Source organism: Drosophila nasuta, chromosome X (genome assembly GCF_023558535.2).
Source record: "Drosophila nasuta strain 15112-1781.00 chromosome X, ASM2355853v1, whole genome shotgun sequence".
NCBI lineage: Eukaryota > Metazoa > Arthropoda > Insecta > Diptera > Drosophilidae > Drosophila > Drosophila nasuta.
In genome coordinates, this window is record NC_083459.1 from 6,019,000 (window position 1) to 6,036,601 (window position 17,602).

Genomic DNA, 17,602 nt, shown 5'->3' on the forward strand with positions numbered 1-17,602 from the left:
GCAATACTATGACAACAACAATAAGCAAGCATGAGGTGCAGCAGCAGCAGCAGCAGCAGCAGTCACAGTTGCCACAGCAGCAACATGCTATGATAACAGCAACAACAGCAGCAACAACAACAGCAGCAGCATCAACAGTGACAGCAACAACAAACACTGAGCAACAGCAGCTACAATTCGATACGCTTAACAACAATGACATTGCCACAGTCACAGTCACCGCCATTGCCACCGCCCAAGATGCCCCAGACACTGCCCACAACAACACAACAACCGGAACAGCAGCAACCACAAAGGTGCTCAAGCGACGCTCGCTGCTCAACTTCAAGTCCTTTGACTTTCACATCAAGTCCTTATACAGCGGCCTGCGTGCCACAAGTGGCCACAAATCTGCCTCGGCCTCGGCCTCTGCCTCGCAATCGCAATCGCGATCCTCATCCCTCGACGTAGGTGGCGCATCAGCAGGAGGAGGTGCAACAACATCGCGTGGTGGCATAGTCGCACGTCGCATACCGCCGCATTTGCGCATCGAAGGCGTCGACAACGATCCCGATCCCGATCCGGATCCGGAGAGAATGAATCTGCTGCTCGACTACACACAATCGCCATTCACGCCGCGTCGCAACTCCAGCACTCAACTGTTGCCCAACACTCGTGACTCTTGCTCGCAGCTCTCGCCGTACTTTCTCTCGCCACACATGGCGTTGGTTGGCGGTGGTGGCACGGCCATGGGTGGGGCAGGTGGCAGCAGTGTGGCAGCAACGCCTGGCGATGCGGCTGCCGGCATTCGACGCTCCTCCACATCGGACATTGTGGCATGCCGCAGACGCGGCTCCACAGCGAGTGCGGCGAGCAACAGCCGCCGGCCAAGCACTTCGGATCTGTTGAGGCGGGCGCGTGAGAGGCGTGGCAGTGAGGCGCGCATGGGACGCAGCGTGTCGCACAGCACAATGCGAAGCATGTCTGGCGGAGGAGGTGGAGGAGGAGGCGGTGGTATGGGTGGTGGTTGCATGGGTGGCAGACGCACTAGCATGGCGTTCTAATCTGACACAGCTGACACACAAAATGGCGCTTATGAATACATACATTTTTAACTACACTATGTAGAAAACTAACAACAACAAGAACAACAACAAGAACAAGACAACAACTGAAAACAACAACAGTGAGTAAGAAAAGTTTCCTTACCACACAAAAGAAAACATTTCGTAACCTCACATTCTTTCGCTCGCTCGCTGACTCTAACCATCTCTTTCTCGCTAACGCATCACAAGGCCAGACGCTAGTCTATTGTTCTATCGCTCTATCCTCTATCCCTCTTTTTCGCTGTCTCCCTACCATTTTTGATGACAATATTAGATCCTAACTATTCAATACAATTTTGATTTTGACTTGTTTCAAATGCGCTTTCGCTGAATATGCTTTCAACACACACACAAACACACACACACACACATGCACGATTACCAAAAAACTTAATGAAAAGCGACAAAAAAAGACGAGAAATTATATTAAAAACATAAAACTTATGTGAATGCTCATATCAACTTAAACCAAAAGCAAATACAACAAGCAAAGAAAACATAAAGAAAAAAAATTTGAAACGAAGCTTTTTTATTAAATTAGCTAAATATAATTGATAAATATAAAGAAATTAATATTAAGCTTGGAGGGCGAACAGCGACAAGAACAAACAACAACAACAACCAAAAACAAATTCATCAAATAACAACAATTTTAGCTAATGAACAATGAACAATTTGAATCAAATCTTATATAGGACATACAACATTATTATGTAGTTAAAAATCAATTTGAACTTAACAAGCAAAAACAAAAAAAAAGAAAAAAAAAGAAATCAAGAATGTTTTTTTTTTTTCTAAGAAACAAATGCCTTTTATTAACAACAACAACAACAACAACAAAAAGAAGATGAACGAGAAGAAGAAATAAAGTTTATATATTTTAAATACATGCGTAATAAAAAGTAATAATAATAATAATATGAAATTGGATTGTTAAACATAAAATGCAGCAATTTACATATATGCAAAAATCGAAAGAAAACAAAAATATTATAATGAATACATAATTGCCTCACACACACACACACACACATCGCTCAAAACACACACATACAATTTTGTTAAGAGATTTTGTCAGTCAGCCTTGAGACATACTTATGCATATATAATGATAATGATATTAATTAGACACAAACTACGTATATACATATGTATGTTAGTTACGAAATATGTGCTAAAGTATTTGGTATGGTTGTATGTTATGTATACAACACACACACACACACATACATACATGTATTGCATATATGGTATGTATATGATTTATCATTCAAGTACATAAAGTCTTTTCACATACGGACTGTGATTTCACGTAAAGTAAAATATACATATAAACAAATATATATACATATATATTTAAAAATAATTACAATTAAATTACAATTAAAATGAATAACGAGCATAAAATGTAATGTAAAACATTTAGTTAAAAAAAAAAAACAAAACAAAACAAACTGAGCGAGTTGGCAATATAATATATTGATATACATATGATTCAGCCGATGTACATAGGAACATATATATTATATGTATATCGTATACAACTAACTGAGCTCCAACATTTTGTGTAGACCAGAAAGAGTGCACGCCACATTGATTGATTGATTGATTGATTGATTGATTGATGGTCACTTATGTATTCACAATTAAAATGCGTTTGCGTTTGCCTTAAAAAACCGAAAAACAGAAAGAAACATATAACATAATGTACTACTTACATAAATACTTAAACACTTGCATATGTATAACAGTTTAACCGTTATTGCAGTACGTATAACAGTATAACAGAGTTGATTCATGCAAAGTAGCTAAATCAGGCCGGTTTCCTCAATCTTCAGTTACGATTGAGCTGTTGCCTGATTCTCTCGCTATCGCTCACTCGCTCACTCGCTCACTCTATCTCTTCTCTCTCTTTTGTCGAAACTATTGCTGTCTCTCCGCTATTTCTTCCGCCTCATACTTCATCTAGTACTTTCCATAATGCTAACTGGTGCTTGAGAAATCGTGCCTACAATAGAAAATAGAATGCACGTCGCATTTGCAAAACAACAACATCATCATAATTGGTGATTGAAATTAGTTACAAACAAAAACACACGCAGAGAATGATACATTTTTTTATTCGAAAACAAATTACCTTAAGAATAACATTTGCATTTTTTTTGTAGTTAATCCGTCCTCGTTAACGGCCAACACAGTTAGGAAGTGCGTTCGCCACAAATAGTCGAGAATTCTCGACTCAATTCTCAACTCCCTTTCCCCCCAATAATAAAATAAAAATAAAATAAAAAAAATCAAGCAATTTTGATCATCCCAATCAGCAGCAGCTTCAAAGTTCGTAGTATGGCGTAATATAAAAATAAATATTGATAAACCGCAAGAAATAATTATAAAATATAACAAAATACACATAAACACACACACACATACACACACACACGTAGTGCATTCAAATATATTATGATTATAAATTATATACAAAAATAAGAAAAACCATATACTATAATAGATTAAATACACAACATTTTATTAAAGACAATTTAGTGAAGCTAAGCGAAATAAAATAATAACAATTGCAATTAGACTGGCGATGGGATAGACGGAAATAGCTTTATGGACTCAACAAAAAACAAAGAACAAAAGAAAAGTATATAATTAAGCCGATCAATACAAACATAATATACAAAATATGGAGCCTGATACGTCTATTTCTGCAACAAAAATAAAAAACAAAACAACAACAACAACGAGGCCCGTTCCGAAAAACACTTTCGCTGCAATTTCAATTGCAAACAACTGGTCTGAAGCTAGCTAAAATAAAAGAAGAAACAAAAATATACCCTGTACCCCTAAGAAGAAAAAAAAAACTTAATCCTACTGACTGTAACAACTTATGGTTTATGTGATTCTGATTCTGATTCTGACTTTCGATGCTGAACTAGAGCTATGTATAATATTGTTATACTATTTTAACTGTTAGTCCACCCAACCCAAATTTTTAGTCCATTACAGGGTACAGGGTATACGTTATATAGGATAGATATTGTATGTTGATAATGGATTGATGCCAATGGAAAGCAATAACAAGCGATAGCAAGTGTCGGTGAAAAGTTCAACTAATTAGTAAAAAGATTAAGCAATAATAACGAAAAAAAAAAACAAAGAAAAACAAACAACCATACAAATCAACACAGATCTAATTAGCAAGTGCATTGTAAATGTTATTTTTTGTCAGTTGTTATTATTATTATTATTATTATTAACCTGTAGCTAGTATAATTATTATAATAAAATAACAAAGGAAATCAAATGAAAAACGTTTATAACAAATGCCAATTGTAGCATGTTCAAGCAAAGAAACAAAAAGTATTAAACAGAAACAACAAATGGCAGAAAAACATTACAAATAATATAACAAATTACTTAATAATTAATACGAATAACAAAAGAAAGCGCTAGTGAATAATCTAGTCAACAAATTTTACTTTACACAACAGAATGTTAAAATATTCAAGCATAACAATAAATAAATAAATAATTAGGTATAACAATGAAAAGCATACATCAATTATATAATGTATATTACAAAAAAAAAACCAAAAACAAAAAGCATATATAAGAAAACATAACGCCAATAATTGAAGAAATGGATTAATAAGTACGAGTATCTAAAAAGTTATTTTCTTATCGAACCTGGCAATAATAATTCTAGCAATAAATATTTGCATACGCCTCTTAAAATAATACTACTTTATAATAATAATTAATAAATATAATACACAAATACACTCACACACACACATACACACATTTACAGTCATTTCGATAATAATTAATAATAATAATAATAAAACACACAATATGAAAATCAAAACAAATAAACAATTCAAGGGCATCCGCTATGGATCGAAATCTTTAATACTAGTATGCATATATGCAACCGTAGGTAATGTGAATTTGGCGGGTCTGACCATCAAAGGCATGTGACATGCTTCAAAAAAAACGCTAAGCCAGAATACTTTCCGAGTTCCGATTAACGGACATCATTTCAAAAATACAAAAAAAAAAAACAAAAACAAAAACTAAACAAGAATGTAACCAGAAACAAAAACAACGTAAACTGATGTAATCACAACATTGTTTTTTTTTGTTACTTTATTACACAAACAAAAAAACTATATAATAATAAAAAAGAAAAACGAAAAAAAAAAAGAAATAAAAATCTGAAGCAACTTTATATACGTATGAATCGGTTGCTATTGAAAAAAATCTACATATATTTGCTTTATAATAATGGCGATGGTAAAAACAAAAATGTAATGCATAATTAAGCAAAGAGCAAATCGTTTACACTTCACTTTAAAACTACATTTAATATTAATAATTCTAAAGCCCAGAAATGGTTATAACAAGAACGGCAATAACACAGCTCAAATTCTGAGAACTTATATAAAAATACAAACTCTTATCTTTCAATCAAAAAAGTCTTCTGATTTCCGTCTATGAATTGTACTTGTTTTATTATGGTAAGTATGATACGGAGTATATTAACTTGAAAATACTCGAGTATTTATTTTCTTTCCTTCTGCAAATTAATATAATAAAGCATAAAAATACAAGTTAATTTGATTGACTGGTTATTTTAGTTATTTCAAAGATTTATGCGTATTAAGAATTATAAAGTTTTATATTTACATTTAGATTTCAGCAATAAAGCATATTATTCATTTATTTATTTCTCCAAAGTGACCAACAACTCAAAATAAGTTCATCAACTTTTGCATGCACTGCTTGCTTTTGTTTTCAAATTCAAATATGGCGGCTACACGTGCTCGTCTTCTTCTTCTTGTTCATCGCAACCTGTCACGCGCAAGTGCGCATGTGCTCAGTGCATGCGGCCAACGCAATTATCGAACTATCGCAAGCCGCCACTAGCGCGTCTATCGATAGCAGCAGTAGTATGTCAGCAGCAGCAGCAGCGATGACTGACGCAGTTCGCATCACTTGCACCAAATACAAATTGTTGTTAAATTCTTTTCACATAGCAAATTGCATTTGCTAATTGTTTAATTGTTATTGTGTTTTGCGGTAAAGGAAAGTGCAGTGAACTAAGTGCAACATACGAGGCATACAACAAAGTGCGTGCATAATTCGATTGCAGGGCAGGGCCGGACAGTGGAGCTCTTGAGCTCGCCACAAAATGTCAACAGCAGCAGCAGCAACGACAGCAACAACAACAACAATAAAACCCGATGAAGAGGCTAAAGTTAAATTAAATGAAGTCACTGCCGCCGCTGTAAAAGAGAACGCAATACCAGTTAAAAATGCTCTCAACGCACGTAAGTTAAACTTTAGCTTATTATTGTTATTATTAGTTTATCAATTAGAATCTTCCCTAAACAGTTGAGAAATTGCAACGCTTCTGCTACATTGGCGCCCTCGATGAGCCCGTCTTTAAGTGCTGCAACAGCCTCGATCTGAACGTCGAGAATTATGTGCTCGACTTGCAGCAGCTGTGCGAACAAGTTAAAGCCAAGGAACTGACTGATTGCCTCGCCTCGTTGTTGCACCACAAGAATGCCGACTACTTGCCGCGTCGCGATGAAGCGCTGCTCGTGCTCACCGTCTATCTATCCACCTGCAATGACGACTGCCAGCGCACTGCGGCCCGTGAAGAGTTTCCCATGATGGTGACCAAGGATGCGGATCTGTTGCAGTTGAGCAAGTATGCGAGACGTGTGCAAAAGATCTTGCAACGCAATACGCCGTTCAATCGCACCATACGCAAGGCAATCATTGAATGGTACAAAATCCAACCCGTCGATCGGCTGCTGCAGATGTATTTCCACAACGATTGCGAGCGTAGCTCGCACCGAGATCTGATGTATCATTGTCACTACACCGATGAGAAGTTCGATGAGGATGTAATGGCCGCAATGCGTTTGATCTTCACGCCGCCCAACGAGGTGATTGCCTGGCCCGATTACCTGCAGCCGCTGCACGTGATCAAAGATTATATTGTGGGCGTGGCGCAGGTGCGTGTGGCCACCAAGGCCAAGGATGTTGTGCCGATTGTGAAGCGTTTGCAGATCCCCTTCGAACAGATACCGCGACCATTGCTCGTTGAACCGGTGCTCATCGGCATGCTGCTCTCCAAGATGAGCTACGAGCACTTGCTGCAGAGCTGGCCGCGTTTCCTCAACTCGTTGCAGTTGCATGCCCCCGAGCGGCGCAAGTTTACCGAGCTGTTTTACGTAGAGTCCAAGCTGGCGGCGGCCAATGTGGCGCCACTGCGTCTGCTGTTGCAAGAAGTGCGCATGGTCAAGCGCAAGAAATATGTGAGTACTCTTAACATTAAATATTAAATTAATTATATAATTAAAGTATACTTTTTTGATCTAGTTGCGCAGAGGCGTGATGAGCATCAAACCGCCCACGTTTATGGCAAAGCTCTACAAGTATTCCTTTGGCAAGAACAAAGCTATCGACTGCCGTTTTCATATTACACTCAATCTCGAGAAGTGCTACAGAGACAGTAAGTCAAGCTTATCGTAACTGATTTCATTCACTGATGTCTTATACATACGCTATAGAATATCTTAATGGACGCTGGCGAGCAATCAGTTATCTGGACGCTATTGTGGCCTTGGCATTTGCCTATTACAAAAGCGAATCGCAGGTGAATGTGCGCATGTGGTATGATAAAAGTGGCAAACTGAAGACGGTGCCTTGGACCGCCTCGATGACATGCGATCAGGCCAAATATTATTGTTTTTCGCAAAACGTATGAACGATTTGAAATCTCTTGTATAAACATCTAATGCTTGAATACTCAACTTTGTAGATTGTCAAAATCAAGCAAACGCTGACTGATGTCATCGATGATGCGGAGCTGGACTTGGATCATGTCTACGATGTGTTTCTGGTTGTGGTGCCTTGTGCCACACGTGGCAATCCGCAAAATAACTCCAACGAACTGTGTCAGCGTCTCAACGCATATCGAGAGAATCGCAATCCAAATGCCAAGTATTTAAGCATATTCTAATCCGTTTTGCAATGTCTTTAATTTGATTTTTTCTCTCTTTCATTTGCTCTGTAGATTTATCATCATCAGTCTGCGGCAAACTTCTGGCTCCATGAGCTACTCCAAGCAACTCAACGAGCACATTTTGGAGCTATGCGGCATGTGCGAGGAAATGCCAAAAGTAATCAACGCATTTGCCACTGGCAAATTCGTCTAACTTCAAAGCAGCCAATTTATACGCACGCTCTCTTTCTCACATCCCATGGTAACTATCTTTCTCTCTCACATTGATTGGTGCTCGTGCGCCTTTTTGCACACACAGAATTAGCGCCAATGATGCTTAATAATTATAGAAACATATACATATATTAACTAAAACATAAGTATTACACCTATTAACACACACTACGACATACACACACACACACACACGAACACCCACACACACACATGCGAAGCAAACAACAGCATATTCAAGTATTAATTCAAACTTCAAGTTTTTTTGAAGCGCCACAGTGAATCGAAAAAGATTTTCACTGTGTTTACTGATCTGTACCATATTTGTACGCCTTTGAATTGAATTTATTTATAATTGTATTGCATTTGTATTGAATTGAATTGAATTGGTATTTAACGTAGTTAATACACATTTATTTGCAATTTCAAAACGAATACAAAAATAAAACGAACGAACTGAATCTAAATTAAATTTGGATGAAAAACAATACCAAGTTAAATCTGATAACATAAAAAAAACTCAATTGCCTTACAAACAAAATGTTAGTCAATCCCTAATTTTAACTTTAACATAGAAATGAATCAAACAAAAACAAGAAAAAAATGTAAAAAAAAAAACACAAGAAATTTGGTCGAAAATGTACTGAGAAAATAACTAAAAACAAAAGCAAAGCAAAGCAACGCAACGCATTTAGATAAACAAAATATTCAAATAGAAAAAAAACTATATACGAAAGAAATATAAAAAAAAAACACACAAATAGTCCAAACTAAATGATAAGTTAACACACGAAGAAACGACATCAAAATATGATTACGTTTTTAATATTTAAGTTTTGTGTTGAAACATATTCAAGTGAAAACTGCCCAAAAACCGAAAACTGTGACATTTTTAAAACTCAAAACTAAAACACAACAAAAAGGGAAAATATATTTGCAAGCAATATGAAAAATTTATATACGGCTAAGAAATCCTCCAATGTGCCATACACACACACACACACACACACACATACACATCTATATTCACATTCAGACTTATACAAATATAAGATTCTAAAAACCGAACAATAATAATGATGACAGCAAGAGAACTAAATTCGACTACATTAATTAAGTATGTTTACATTTTATATACAACAAATTTGGAAACCGAATGCAACTTAAACAAATTCTAAAAGAAAGAGGAAAATAATATAGTAAAACAAAAATATTTCTAGGGGCAGTTTTTCTGTGATCTTTGAAGTAAACCGTTGTGATCGCTTTGAATTCTTTGTTTTCAAATGTGAAACAAAAAATGAGAAACAAAAACAAATACGAAAACGAAACGAAACGAAAAAAATACAATTAGAGCAAACTCAAAAGCAACTGATAAACATTTAATTAATTATAAGTTCGACTAAAAAAATGCAAATCATTTTCGAAATAATTGTAAAACGAAAAGCGTAACCAAAAAGTACCTAGACTCAAGAGCAAAATTTGAATACAACAAAAACACAAAAAACATCTCTCAAACATTTTTCACTCTCAAGCGCAACAGTTAAAAGTACACACACACACACACACACACATATATACTCACATACACAACACACACACTGACATGTATTCTTATAGTATTAACTACATATAATGTAAATATACTCGTAGCTGGAAAATAATGAAAAGAAAAGAGAAACCCTAAAGCAATTACTTCATTCGTTATTTAACTAAAAGAAAAAACAAGTCAAACGCACGAATTCATCAAACTGAACTGTTAAACGAAAAAAACAATTAAACAAATAAAAAAAACAGGCTCAAAGAATGTTTTGTAAAACTAAAACATAAACTAAACCTATATAGAAAAAAAATACAAAAAAAAATGAAATACAGCAGCAAAACTTTGTGATATCTATTTGAAAAATAAGTGAAAACGAAAACAAGCCACAACAAAACTGAACAAAAAAAAAAAACAAAACAAAAATAAACTAATTCAAGAATATAGAAAAAATTGAAGAAAAAAAACAACTACAAACCTAAACAAATTGCACCCAACTTCAGTTTGTTAACAAAACATAAATAGCATAAAATGTTTAATTGCAAAACTATAAACTGCAAGTACTTAGCATTATAATGAGAAAGCTGCCGATTTTCCGTTGTCAACTGAATTCTAGAAAATTGAAATTCGAGTGAAATTAAGTTGAGAAATCATAGACAAACATGTTTGGTATACGCTTTCTTTTTTTTTTATTGATATTTATATACACGACATCAAGAATTGAATAAACTGAAATTAATTTAAAACGAAAATTGATCGCGCGAAACAACTTGTATCTCTATTTTTGGATTTTTCGATCATTTATTCTGGGTCACGATGCCAGCGGGTCCACAGATATACAGCTGCTGATTGTCGCGATCACGAATCGGATCGAAGCCGAGCTCATCGGTCGGAATTCCATATTGCTTCAGCTTGCACTCGTATGTCTCGAGGAGATCGTCGTGCGCCTTCCATGCCTTGGCCAGTTCGTAGCGCAGATCGATGATCGTTTGATTCTTCGTATCGACCACATCGCTAACTGTCTTCTCCACATCTTCGAGCTTGTTGGCAAACTCGGGAGCACAGCTGGCCATCGTTTTGCGCAACACAATGCTGCGTTTCTCATCCTCACGCATCAGGGCCGCGATCTTGCGCTCGAGCAGCACATTCTTCAGGCCCGTCTTCTGCTGCAGCTCCACGATCACCTCGTTGAAGCGTGCCTTGAGCGTTGCACGCTCTCCGACGAGCGCATCGTTGCGCAACAGCAGCGTCTCGGACTCCCACATCAGACTCTTCACCTTCTTCTCAAGTGTGACGTTACTCTTCTTCAGTCGGCCCAGCTGCAGCTTGTCGCGATCGTAGAACTCCAGCTTACGTTGCAGCTCCTTCATCTGTGTCTTCGCCTGCTCCAGCGGCTCCTTAAGGCGACGTGTCTCTGCACTCGCCTCGGCGGCGATGCGATCACTGCGATCGGCCTGGCGACGCAACAGCTCGATCTGCTCCTTCATGCTGCCGATTAGAGCGAGATTGTTGAGCGTAATGTCGTTGTAGTAGTTCTTCATGTCGTTGAACGCGAGATCGTGATGATCCTGAAGATCCTTGATCTGTTGATTCTTGCGCTCCTCCACCTCGAACATTTGCGAGTTGAAGAACAGCTCGAGCTTGGTGCGCTGCTCCTTCATCTTCTCCTCATGCAGGCGATCGTTATCCTTGCGCTCGCTCTCGAACAGCAAACGCTGCTCACTAGAAGATGGAAGGAGAAACTATCATCTATAATGGAAGAAGAAGTTGGATTGTACTCACAGCAGCTGCTGATTGAAATGCGCCTCCAGCTGACGGTGTTGCATGTCGCTCATCTCGATGCGTTCGCGCACAATGCGACGCAGCTGTCGCTTGTCATTCTGCAGCTCCATCTCCTGCAGCACATGATGCTCCTGTGCCACTTTCAGTTGTGTCATTGCCTCGGCACGCACCTCGCCGAGTTTGCTGTGATTCTCGAACTGCAGATGCTTCATCTGCTGCATAATGTGCTTGGTATCAATGTCCGCCAGATCCTGCGTGGCCTCAATCTCCTTATCCTTCTGCTGCAGCTCATACTTGGACTCCTCTGCACAGCGAACATAAGGAACATAAATCAATTGTAGTGACTGCAATCATTCGAGTATTATTATTTACCCTGCTGCTGGCGTGTTATCTCCCAAAAGGTACGTATCTTGTCACGCTCCAACTGAAAGTAATTGCGCTCCTCGCGCTCGCGATCCATTTCCGCTTTGAGGCGCAGCGCAAACGCCTCCAGCTGATCGCGTGTCATCGATGAGGTGTCCACGCCATCGATGAGCACTGCCACACAAATACAAAATATGAGAGAAAGTTATAGTTAAGTTTGGGCTGAGATAGACCCTTTGATTTTTTGTGGGTTTATTTAAAATTTATGAAACCCTCCCTTAATAGACCCTTTGATTTTTTGTGGGTTTTTTTTTTCAATTTATGAAACCCTTCTTCAATATTTGCATATATTTATTATTTTTGGTCCAATCATTATAAAAAAAATGCCACTTTTGAGTCGTCTGCTGAATAATTAAGTTTTGGCTGTGATAGACCCTTTTATTAATTTTCTTTATTACTTTATTTATTTATTTACTTTAAATGTACGAAACTTCCCTTTATAATTTGTTTTCTACAATATCTACTAAATTTATGGTTCGATCTTTACGAAATTCAAAGCATTCATATAAAATGCCCCATTTGAGTCGTCTGCTAAATAATTAAGTTTTTATTAAATCTGGGGTATAAATGTAACATCTGCATTAGCTTACGAATTTTTGGTCATTATTTAATATGTATGGTCCGATTGCCATAAAATTTGGGATAAAATAATGGGTAAAATAATCTACTATATTGGTATTGAAATTTAAAGGTAATATTTCAACTCGTCAAGTAGAAAGCTATATAAATTGTACTCAAATCAATGTTCAGCATTGTACATCTAAATATTAATTCATTTTTCCAACATATTAAGAAGAAAATAAAATCGTGTGCCTTTAGAATTTTGTTACTTATAAAGTTCGGTGTCTCAATCTTTTATAGTTTCTGATTTCATTGACGCACTTTACATTTTTTTCACAAACTGTTTTGTGTTAATAGGCAAACTGTGTGTTTGCCAGCTCACTTTAAGTTTTTGTGCATTCTCAACTGCTATTATGAAAATTTAATAAGAAATGTTGGTTGCCTTTCTGTCCTTCGCCTCGATTCTGTGTGTGTGTGTTTTTGTATTTTAGGAGTGCACTCGCTTGTCCGCATTCGCATTCGCATCGGCATATGTGCGCCTCTGCTGTAATTGGTTTGTGTAATTGGCATCGTTGGCCGGCTGCTACTCTGCCTTGCACCTCCTTTCCATACCCATACCCTTTCCCCCCTCTCAGTCGCTCTTTTTTCCAACGGACAGCATTTATAGCGACAGGCAAAAGTGGACTTTGGCCATAGGAGAAACAATTATGTGCGTTAGAGGCCCAAGCTCGTGGAAATTAAGTGGACATTTCGTTTTTATACCCGCTACCCATAGGGAAGAAGGGTATAATAATTTTGTGCCTCCAGGAAATGCATATAACAGGCATAAGAAGACATCTCCGACACCATAAAGAATATATATATTTCTGTTTGTCTGTCCGTCCGTATGAAATACTGGATCTCAGAGATATCTTTATCATTTTTTTTTCGGCACCACTTGAAATATTTGCTTTAGCTGACGATCTGGTACATCTTGACGTCAATGGTAGTACTATATCGATATACCAAATATATAATTTGGTATATTTTTGTTTTTGTGATACATCATTCGGTATAATTTAGAAGTTTTATGATATATGTTTGGTATATTTTGACGTCCATGGTATATTTGAAATGTAGCACTATATCGATATATCAAATATATAATTCGATATATTTTAGTATTCTTGTGATATATTGTTGGTATATTTTGACTTCTATGGTATATTTCGCATGTAGTACTATATCGATGTACTAATTATAGCATTCGGAATATTTTCAGTATTTTTGTCGTATATCATTTCGAAGTATTTTAGTATTTTTATGCCATTTTTTGGTATATTTTGACCTTTATGGTATATTTCTAATGTTGTACTTCAACGGTATAATATATATATCCTTTGGTGTATTTTAGTATTTTTGCAGTATATTCATTTGGTATATTTTTTTACGTAGCGGGTATCTAAAAAGTCGAGCACTCTCGACTGTAGCTTTTTTACTTGTTTTGTTGTTGTTGTTGTTGCAGCATCAAGTGCAGAGCATAAAGAGAGCTGCCCGTTGCACAATTAAATTGTATGCGAGAGCGCAGCAAGCAGTGAGCAGCATGTGGCAGGCACAACACTTGCCACACTTTTGCTTCTTTTACAGCTACTCCGAGTGCTGACCAAGCCTCAGATTATCATTATTTGACAAATTGTTTTCCTAACCAACTGACACGATAGACGGACGGACTGCATTTGTTGCAACTTGCTAGTTGCAACGTGCACCACACAAATTAATTACGTATACGTTGCGAGCTGTCTATAAAATAATTACTAATTAAATACAGTCTTAGTATTTCAATAGAATTTGAGCTTCGCCTTCGACTTCTTCGCCTTTGCCTTCGCCTTCAATGTTTGCCGCAGTTGACACGAATAATCGATTGGTCAATAATTTAAATAATAAGTATTGAATTTCACTGCAAAATAATTGCACAGCAAACACAAATTATCGATGCAATCATTTTATCAGCCCAATTGTGAATTGTGTGTGCATTTGTTTTCGGTTAGAGTGAAGTTGATCTCATCAGGGAAGTAACTTTAAATTGCATTCGCTTTTTTCTCTATATGATTATTTAGTAAATTCATTATAATAAATATACTAATTATGGTTTATTATATAATCCTTTTAGTTAGTCAATCAGTATTGTAATATATTGACTTCTGTAAATTCATAATATAAAGTTCTAAAATCAACTGATACTAAAACAGTTTTAATCAAAATGTACATATATGTGAAAATATGTATTAGTGAAATGCAGTTTTAAAAATTTTAGTTAATCCTTTGTCATCAATAATATTAATCAGTCATTCAATCCATATCTATTTATTTAAAGCTTGCATTCCATTAGACCATTGTTTTGAAGTTCTAAATGCAGGTTATTCTAAGACAATCTCAATCTAAATGTTTATGCTTAAATATCGAAATCTCGTTCATCTCAATTATGAATCATCTTAGTCAGTCATTCAATTCATACAGGTTTCGATGGCTAATGTTCTCGATTATTACGATGTTACTATTGAGACTTAGTATTTTAGAAACAATTTCATTTAGAATACTAAATTCTGTTTTAAATAAGTTAAATGGGATTTTCGTAAATACTTTCACTCGCTTCCTTATATTATTTTCTTGCATATAATCTGATTAAGTAGAGATGAATAACATTGGTCGGAGTGCATTTTTATTTTGTGATACAAAACAGGTTTTGCTTGTAAAATTTAATTTGCAATTATATTGAAAGAGTCTTCTAAATGTTAAAAATAAGTAAGTAAAGATATTCTCTAATTTGTCACATTTTAAAATGCAGTTTTAGCAGTTAGCTAAATAAATAAATTTCACTCTTCAATTATCAATCGCACAGTTAATGCATCATCAGTCAATCAAAAAGAAACAACTTATTAGATTATTTTGTCAATCAAGCAATAAATGATTATCAGTAATCGTTCATATTTAAGTTCCAAAACTATGTTCTTAAAGTATGTCTTTTAAATAGTGTACATTTTTCATTTATATTAAATGTATATATGAAAATAGTTTTACCTAAAAATTTTATGTTATATTTCTTATATCTAAAGAAAAATCTAAATTGTCCAATACTCTTTGTTTCATCCTTGTTTGAAAGCGTTCATTAAATTCTCATTTTCACTTTAAATACTCTTTTAGTAATGTTCAAATAATAAATCAAAATAAATTATCATCGTATATAAATATTTGCTTAAAAATATTAAAGCTAAGCTCTCTTTTTCTTTGCTTGTAAATATTGCTTTTGTATATTCTCAAGAGTTCCCCCATAGGATCATAAAATATATATTATAATAATAATAATCATTTGCTTAACACTCACCTGGCATTTTTTTGCCCTTCTTGCCTTTTTTACCCTTTGGCGGCTGTGAAAAAGTAAAATCGAAACAAAAGCATTTTAAAAATATGCAGATAATGAATGTTTTTCATATATTATTTGTGTAAAGAATGAGTGTTTGTGTGTGTGTGTGTGTGTAAAGTCGCGCTCAATTTGATTGCAGCATTTAATGCGAATATTGTTCGCACTTGTTTCTGCATAATTATGCTAACCACTTTTGTGTTTGTGTGTGTGTCTTTCGCATATTTCAAGTGGTGTAAAATGCTTGCATGCCTAAGGCTTAATTCGATTTCAAGTTGTCCTCGCAGTTTTTCACACTGCGAAAATGCAACGCAGGAAATCAGAGTCGCAGTTGGAGACGGAGTTGGAGTTGGAGTTGGAGTCGAGAGTCCGCGAGTCTCTCCAGCGATAAAAGCCAAAGAGAGTTGGAGACTCACTCGCTCGTTGGTTGTGGCAACAACGATGCTGCTGCTGTCGTTGCTGTTGCCATTGCTGTTGCTGTTGCCGTGGCTGTTGCCTTTGCCCGTTTTAAATAATGTGATGGCGCGGCTTTCAAAACAATTTCACAACAGCTGTTGGCTTATTGCATATTTTATGACTGCAAATTATTCAAAAATTTTCGAAGCCGCGGCGGCTACTGTGCTCTGGCCTCGCAGCGTCTCTGTGTGTGTGTGTGTGTGTGTCTCGGCGTAAAAGGCGTAAAATTTTCATAAATAATAATAGTACATATATATATACTATATATAGTATATTTATATATATATGTGCGTATACAAATTGTCGAAAAACGCGGACAAAAGCAACAGCAGCGGGGGGTGTCGCGTTTCGTTTTTTTTATGCTTGCTGCACAATTCTTTTGCAATTTAACAAGCGTAGGCATGCGGCATGCAGCGTGTGGCACGCTGCAGCACGCGGCGAGCATACATTTCATCGCCGATATACTATATATATATATATATAAGTATATACCTATAAATGTAAATATATACACACAGCATGCTGCTGCTGCTGCTGCTGCACAACAACAGCCTGGCTTGGCATGAAAAATTGAATATGCCAGAAAGCGATGGAAGGAGTTGTTGCAAGGGTCCAGTTAGTTGCCTCTGCCACACACACACTCTCTCACTCTCGCTTCTCTCTCTTATCACAACAACGACAATGTGAACGGTCTTTATTGCAACAGCAGCTGCAGCTTAAGCTGCTTATTTGCTCAACGCAACAGATCTTCGACAAAAAAAAAAAAAGACAACTTACCATTGTGTTTGTTGATAACTATTTACGATGGAGTTCTTTCTTTCCAAAACTTCTCTCGCGTCTCCCAATTTCAACTTCTCTTCGTCTATGCGTGTGGTTTGTTATTGATTAAGCTCGTTGCACGTTGCCGGTTGCACGTTGCCGGTTGCCGGTTGCCCGTTGCATCGGTTGCTTGGGGCAACCACATGCGTTACCAAGCGATTATTTAGTCAGCTGTTTTGCCAAGCAACCGCTGAGCTGCTATCAGCGAATTTTGTCCTCTGTTTTTTTTTTTGGTGTGTTCAATATTCAATTTGTTTATTCGGTGTTTGTGTGAATTCTGA

General features: G+C 36.5%; 3 protein-coding genes across 4 annotated transcripts; 2 read left to right on the forward strand and 1 right to left on the reverse strand.

The window, feature by feature from the left end:
* Positions 1 to 6: 6 nt before the first annotated feature.
* Positions 7 to 4,694, forward strand: LOC132795402 (neuronal PAS domain-containing protein 3-like). The gene has a single exon (XM_060806095.1). It carries the CDS (start codon positions 9 to 11, stop codon positions 1,041 to 1,043), a length of 1,035 nt encoding a protein of 344 aa, XP_060662078.1. The 5' UTR covers positions 7 to 8; the 3' UTR covers positions 1,044 to 4,694.
* Positions 4,695 to 6,053: 1,359 nt separating this feature from the next.
* On the forward strand, positions 6,054 to 10,336 carry LOC132795242 (uncharacterized). 2 transcript variants are annotated; one of them, XM_060805857.1, is made up of 7 exons: positions 6,054 to 6,424; positions 6,489 to 7,423; positions 7,488 to 7,620; positions 7,679 to 7,869; positions 7,930 to 8,111; positions 8,185 to 8,374; positions 9,997 to 10,336. In XM_060805857.1, exons 1-6 carry the CDS (start codon positions 6,286 to 6,288, stop codon positions 8,324 to 8,326), a joined length of 1,722 nt encoding a protein of 573 aa, XP_060661840.1. In that variant the 5' UTR covers positions 6,054 to 6,285; the 3' UTR covers positions 8,327 to 8,374; positions 9,997 to 10,336. The 2 variants fall into 2 exon arrangements, with proteins under 2 accessions (XP_060661840.1, XP_060661839.1); XM_060805856.1 differs by having other exon boundaries at positions 8,185 to 10,336.
* A 225-nt stretch (positions 10,337 to 10,561) lies between these two features.
* On the reverse strand, positions 10,562 to 17,602 carry LOC132795244 (dynein regulatory complex subunit 4). Its single transcript, XM_060805858.1, has 5 exons — positions 17,280 to 17,602; positions 16,011 to 16,053; positions 12,038 to 12,202; positions 11,666 to 11,969; positions 10,562 to 11,605 (listed from the first exon to the last, which is right to left on the reverse strand). The coding sequence occupies exons 1-5, from the start codon at positions 17,280 to 17,282 to the stop codon at positions 10,681 to 10,683; spliced, it is 1,440 nt and encodes a 479-aa protein (XP_060661841.1). The 5' UTR covers positions 17,283 to 17,602; the 3' UTR covers positions 10,562 to 10,680.

What these genes read in the sequence shown, in the direction of transcription:
- LOC132795402 (XM_060806095.1), top strand. Translation starts at nt 9, where the DNA reads ATGACAACAACAATAAGCAAGCATGAGGTGCAGCAGCAGCAGCAGCAG.
- LOC132795242 (XM_060805856.1), top strand. Translation starts at nt 6,286, where the DNA reads ATGTCAACAGCAGCAGCAGCAACGACAGCAACAACAACAACAATAAAA. An exon ending in TGGTCAAGCGCAAGAAATAT is followed by an intron (nt 7,424 to 7,487) that starts GTGAGTACTCTT and finishes TTTTTGATCTAG; the next exon opens with TTGCGCAGAGGCGTGATGAG. An exon ending in ATTATTGTTTTTCGCAAAAC is followed by an intron (nt 7,870 to 7,929) that starts GTATGAACGATT and finishes TCAACTTTGTAG; the next exon opens with ATTGTCAAAATCAAGCAAAC.
- LOC132795244 (XM_060805858.1), bottom strand. An exon ending in GATAACACGCCAGCAGCAGG is followed by an intron (nt 11,970 to 12,037) that starts GTAAATAATAAT and finishes TTCGCTGTGCAG; the next exon opens with AGGAGTCCAAGTATGAGCTG. An exon ending in CATTTCAATCAGCAGCTGCT is followed by an intron (nt 11,606 to 11,665) that starts GTGAGTACAATC and finishes TCCATCTTCTAG; the next exon opens with TGAGCAGCGTTTGCTGTTCG.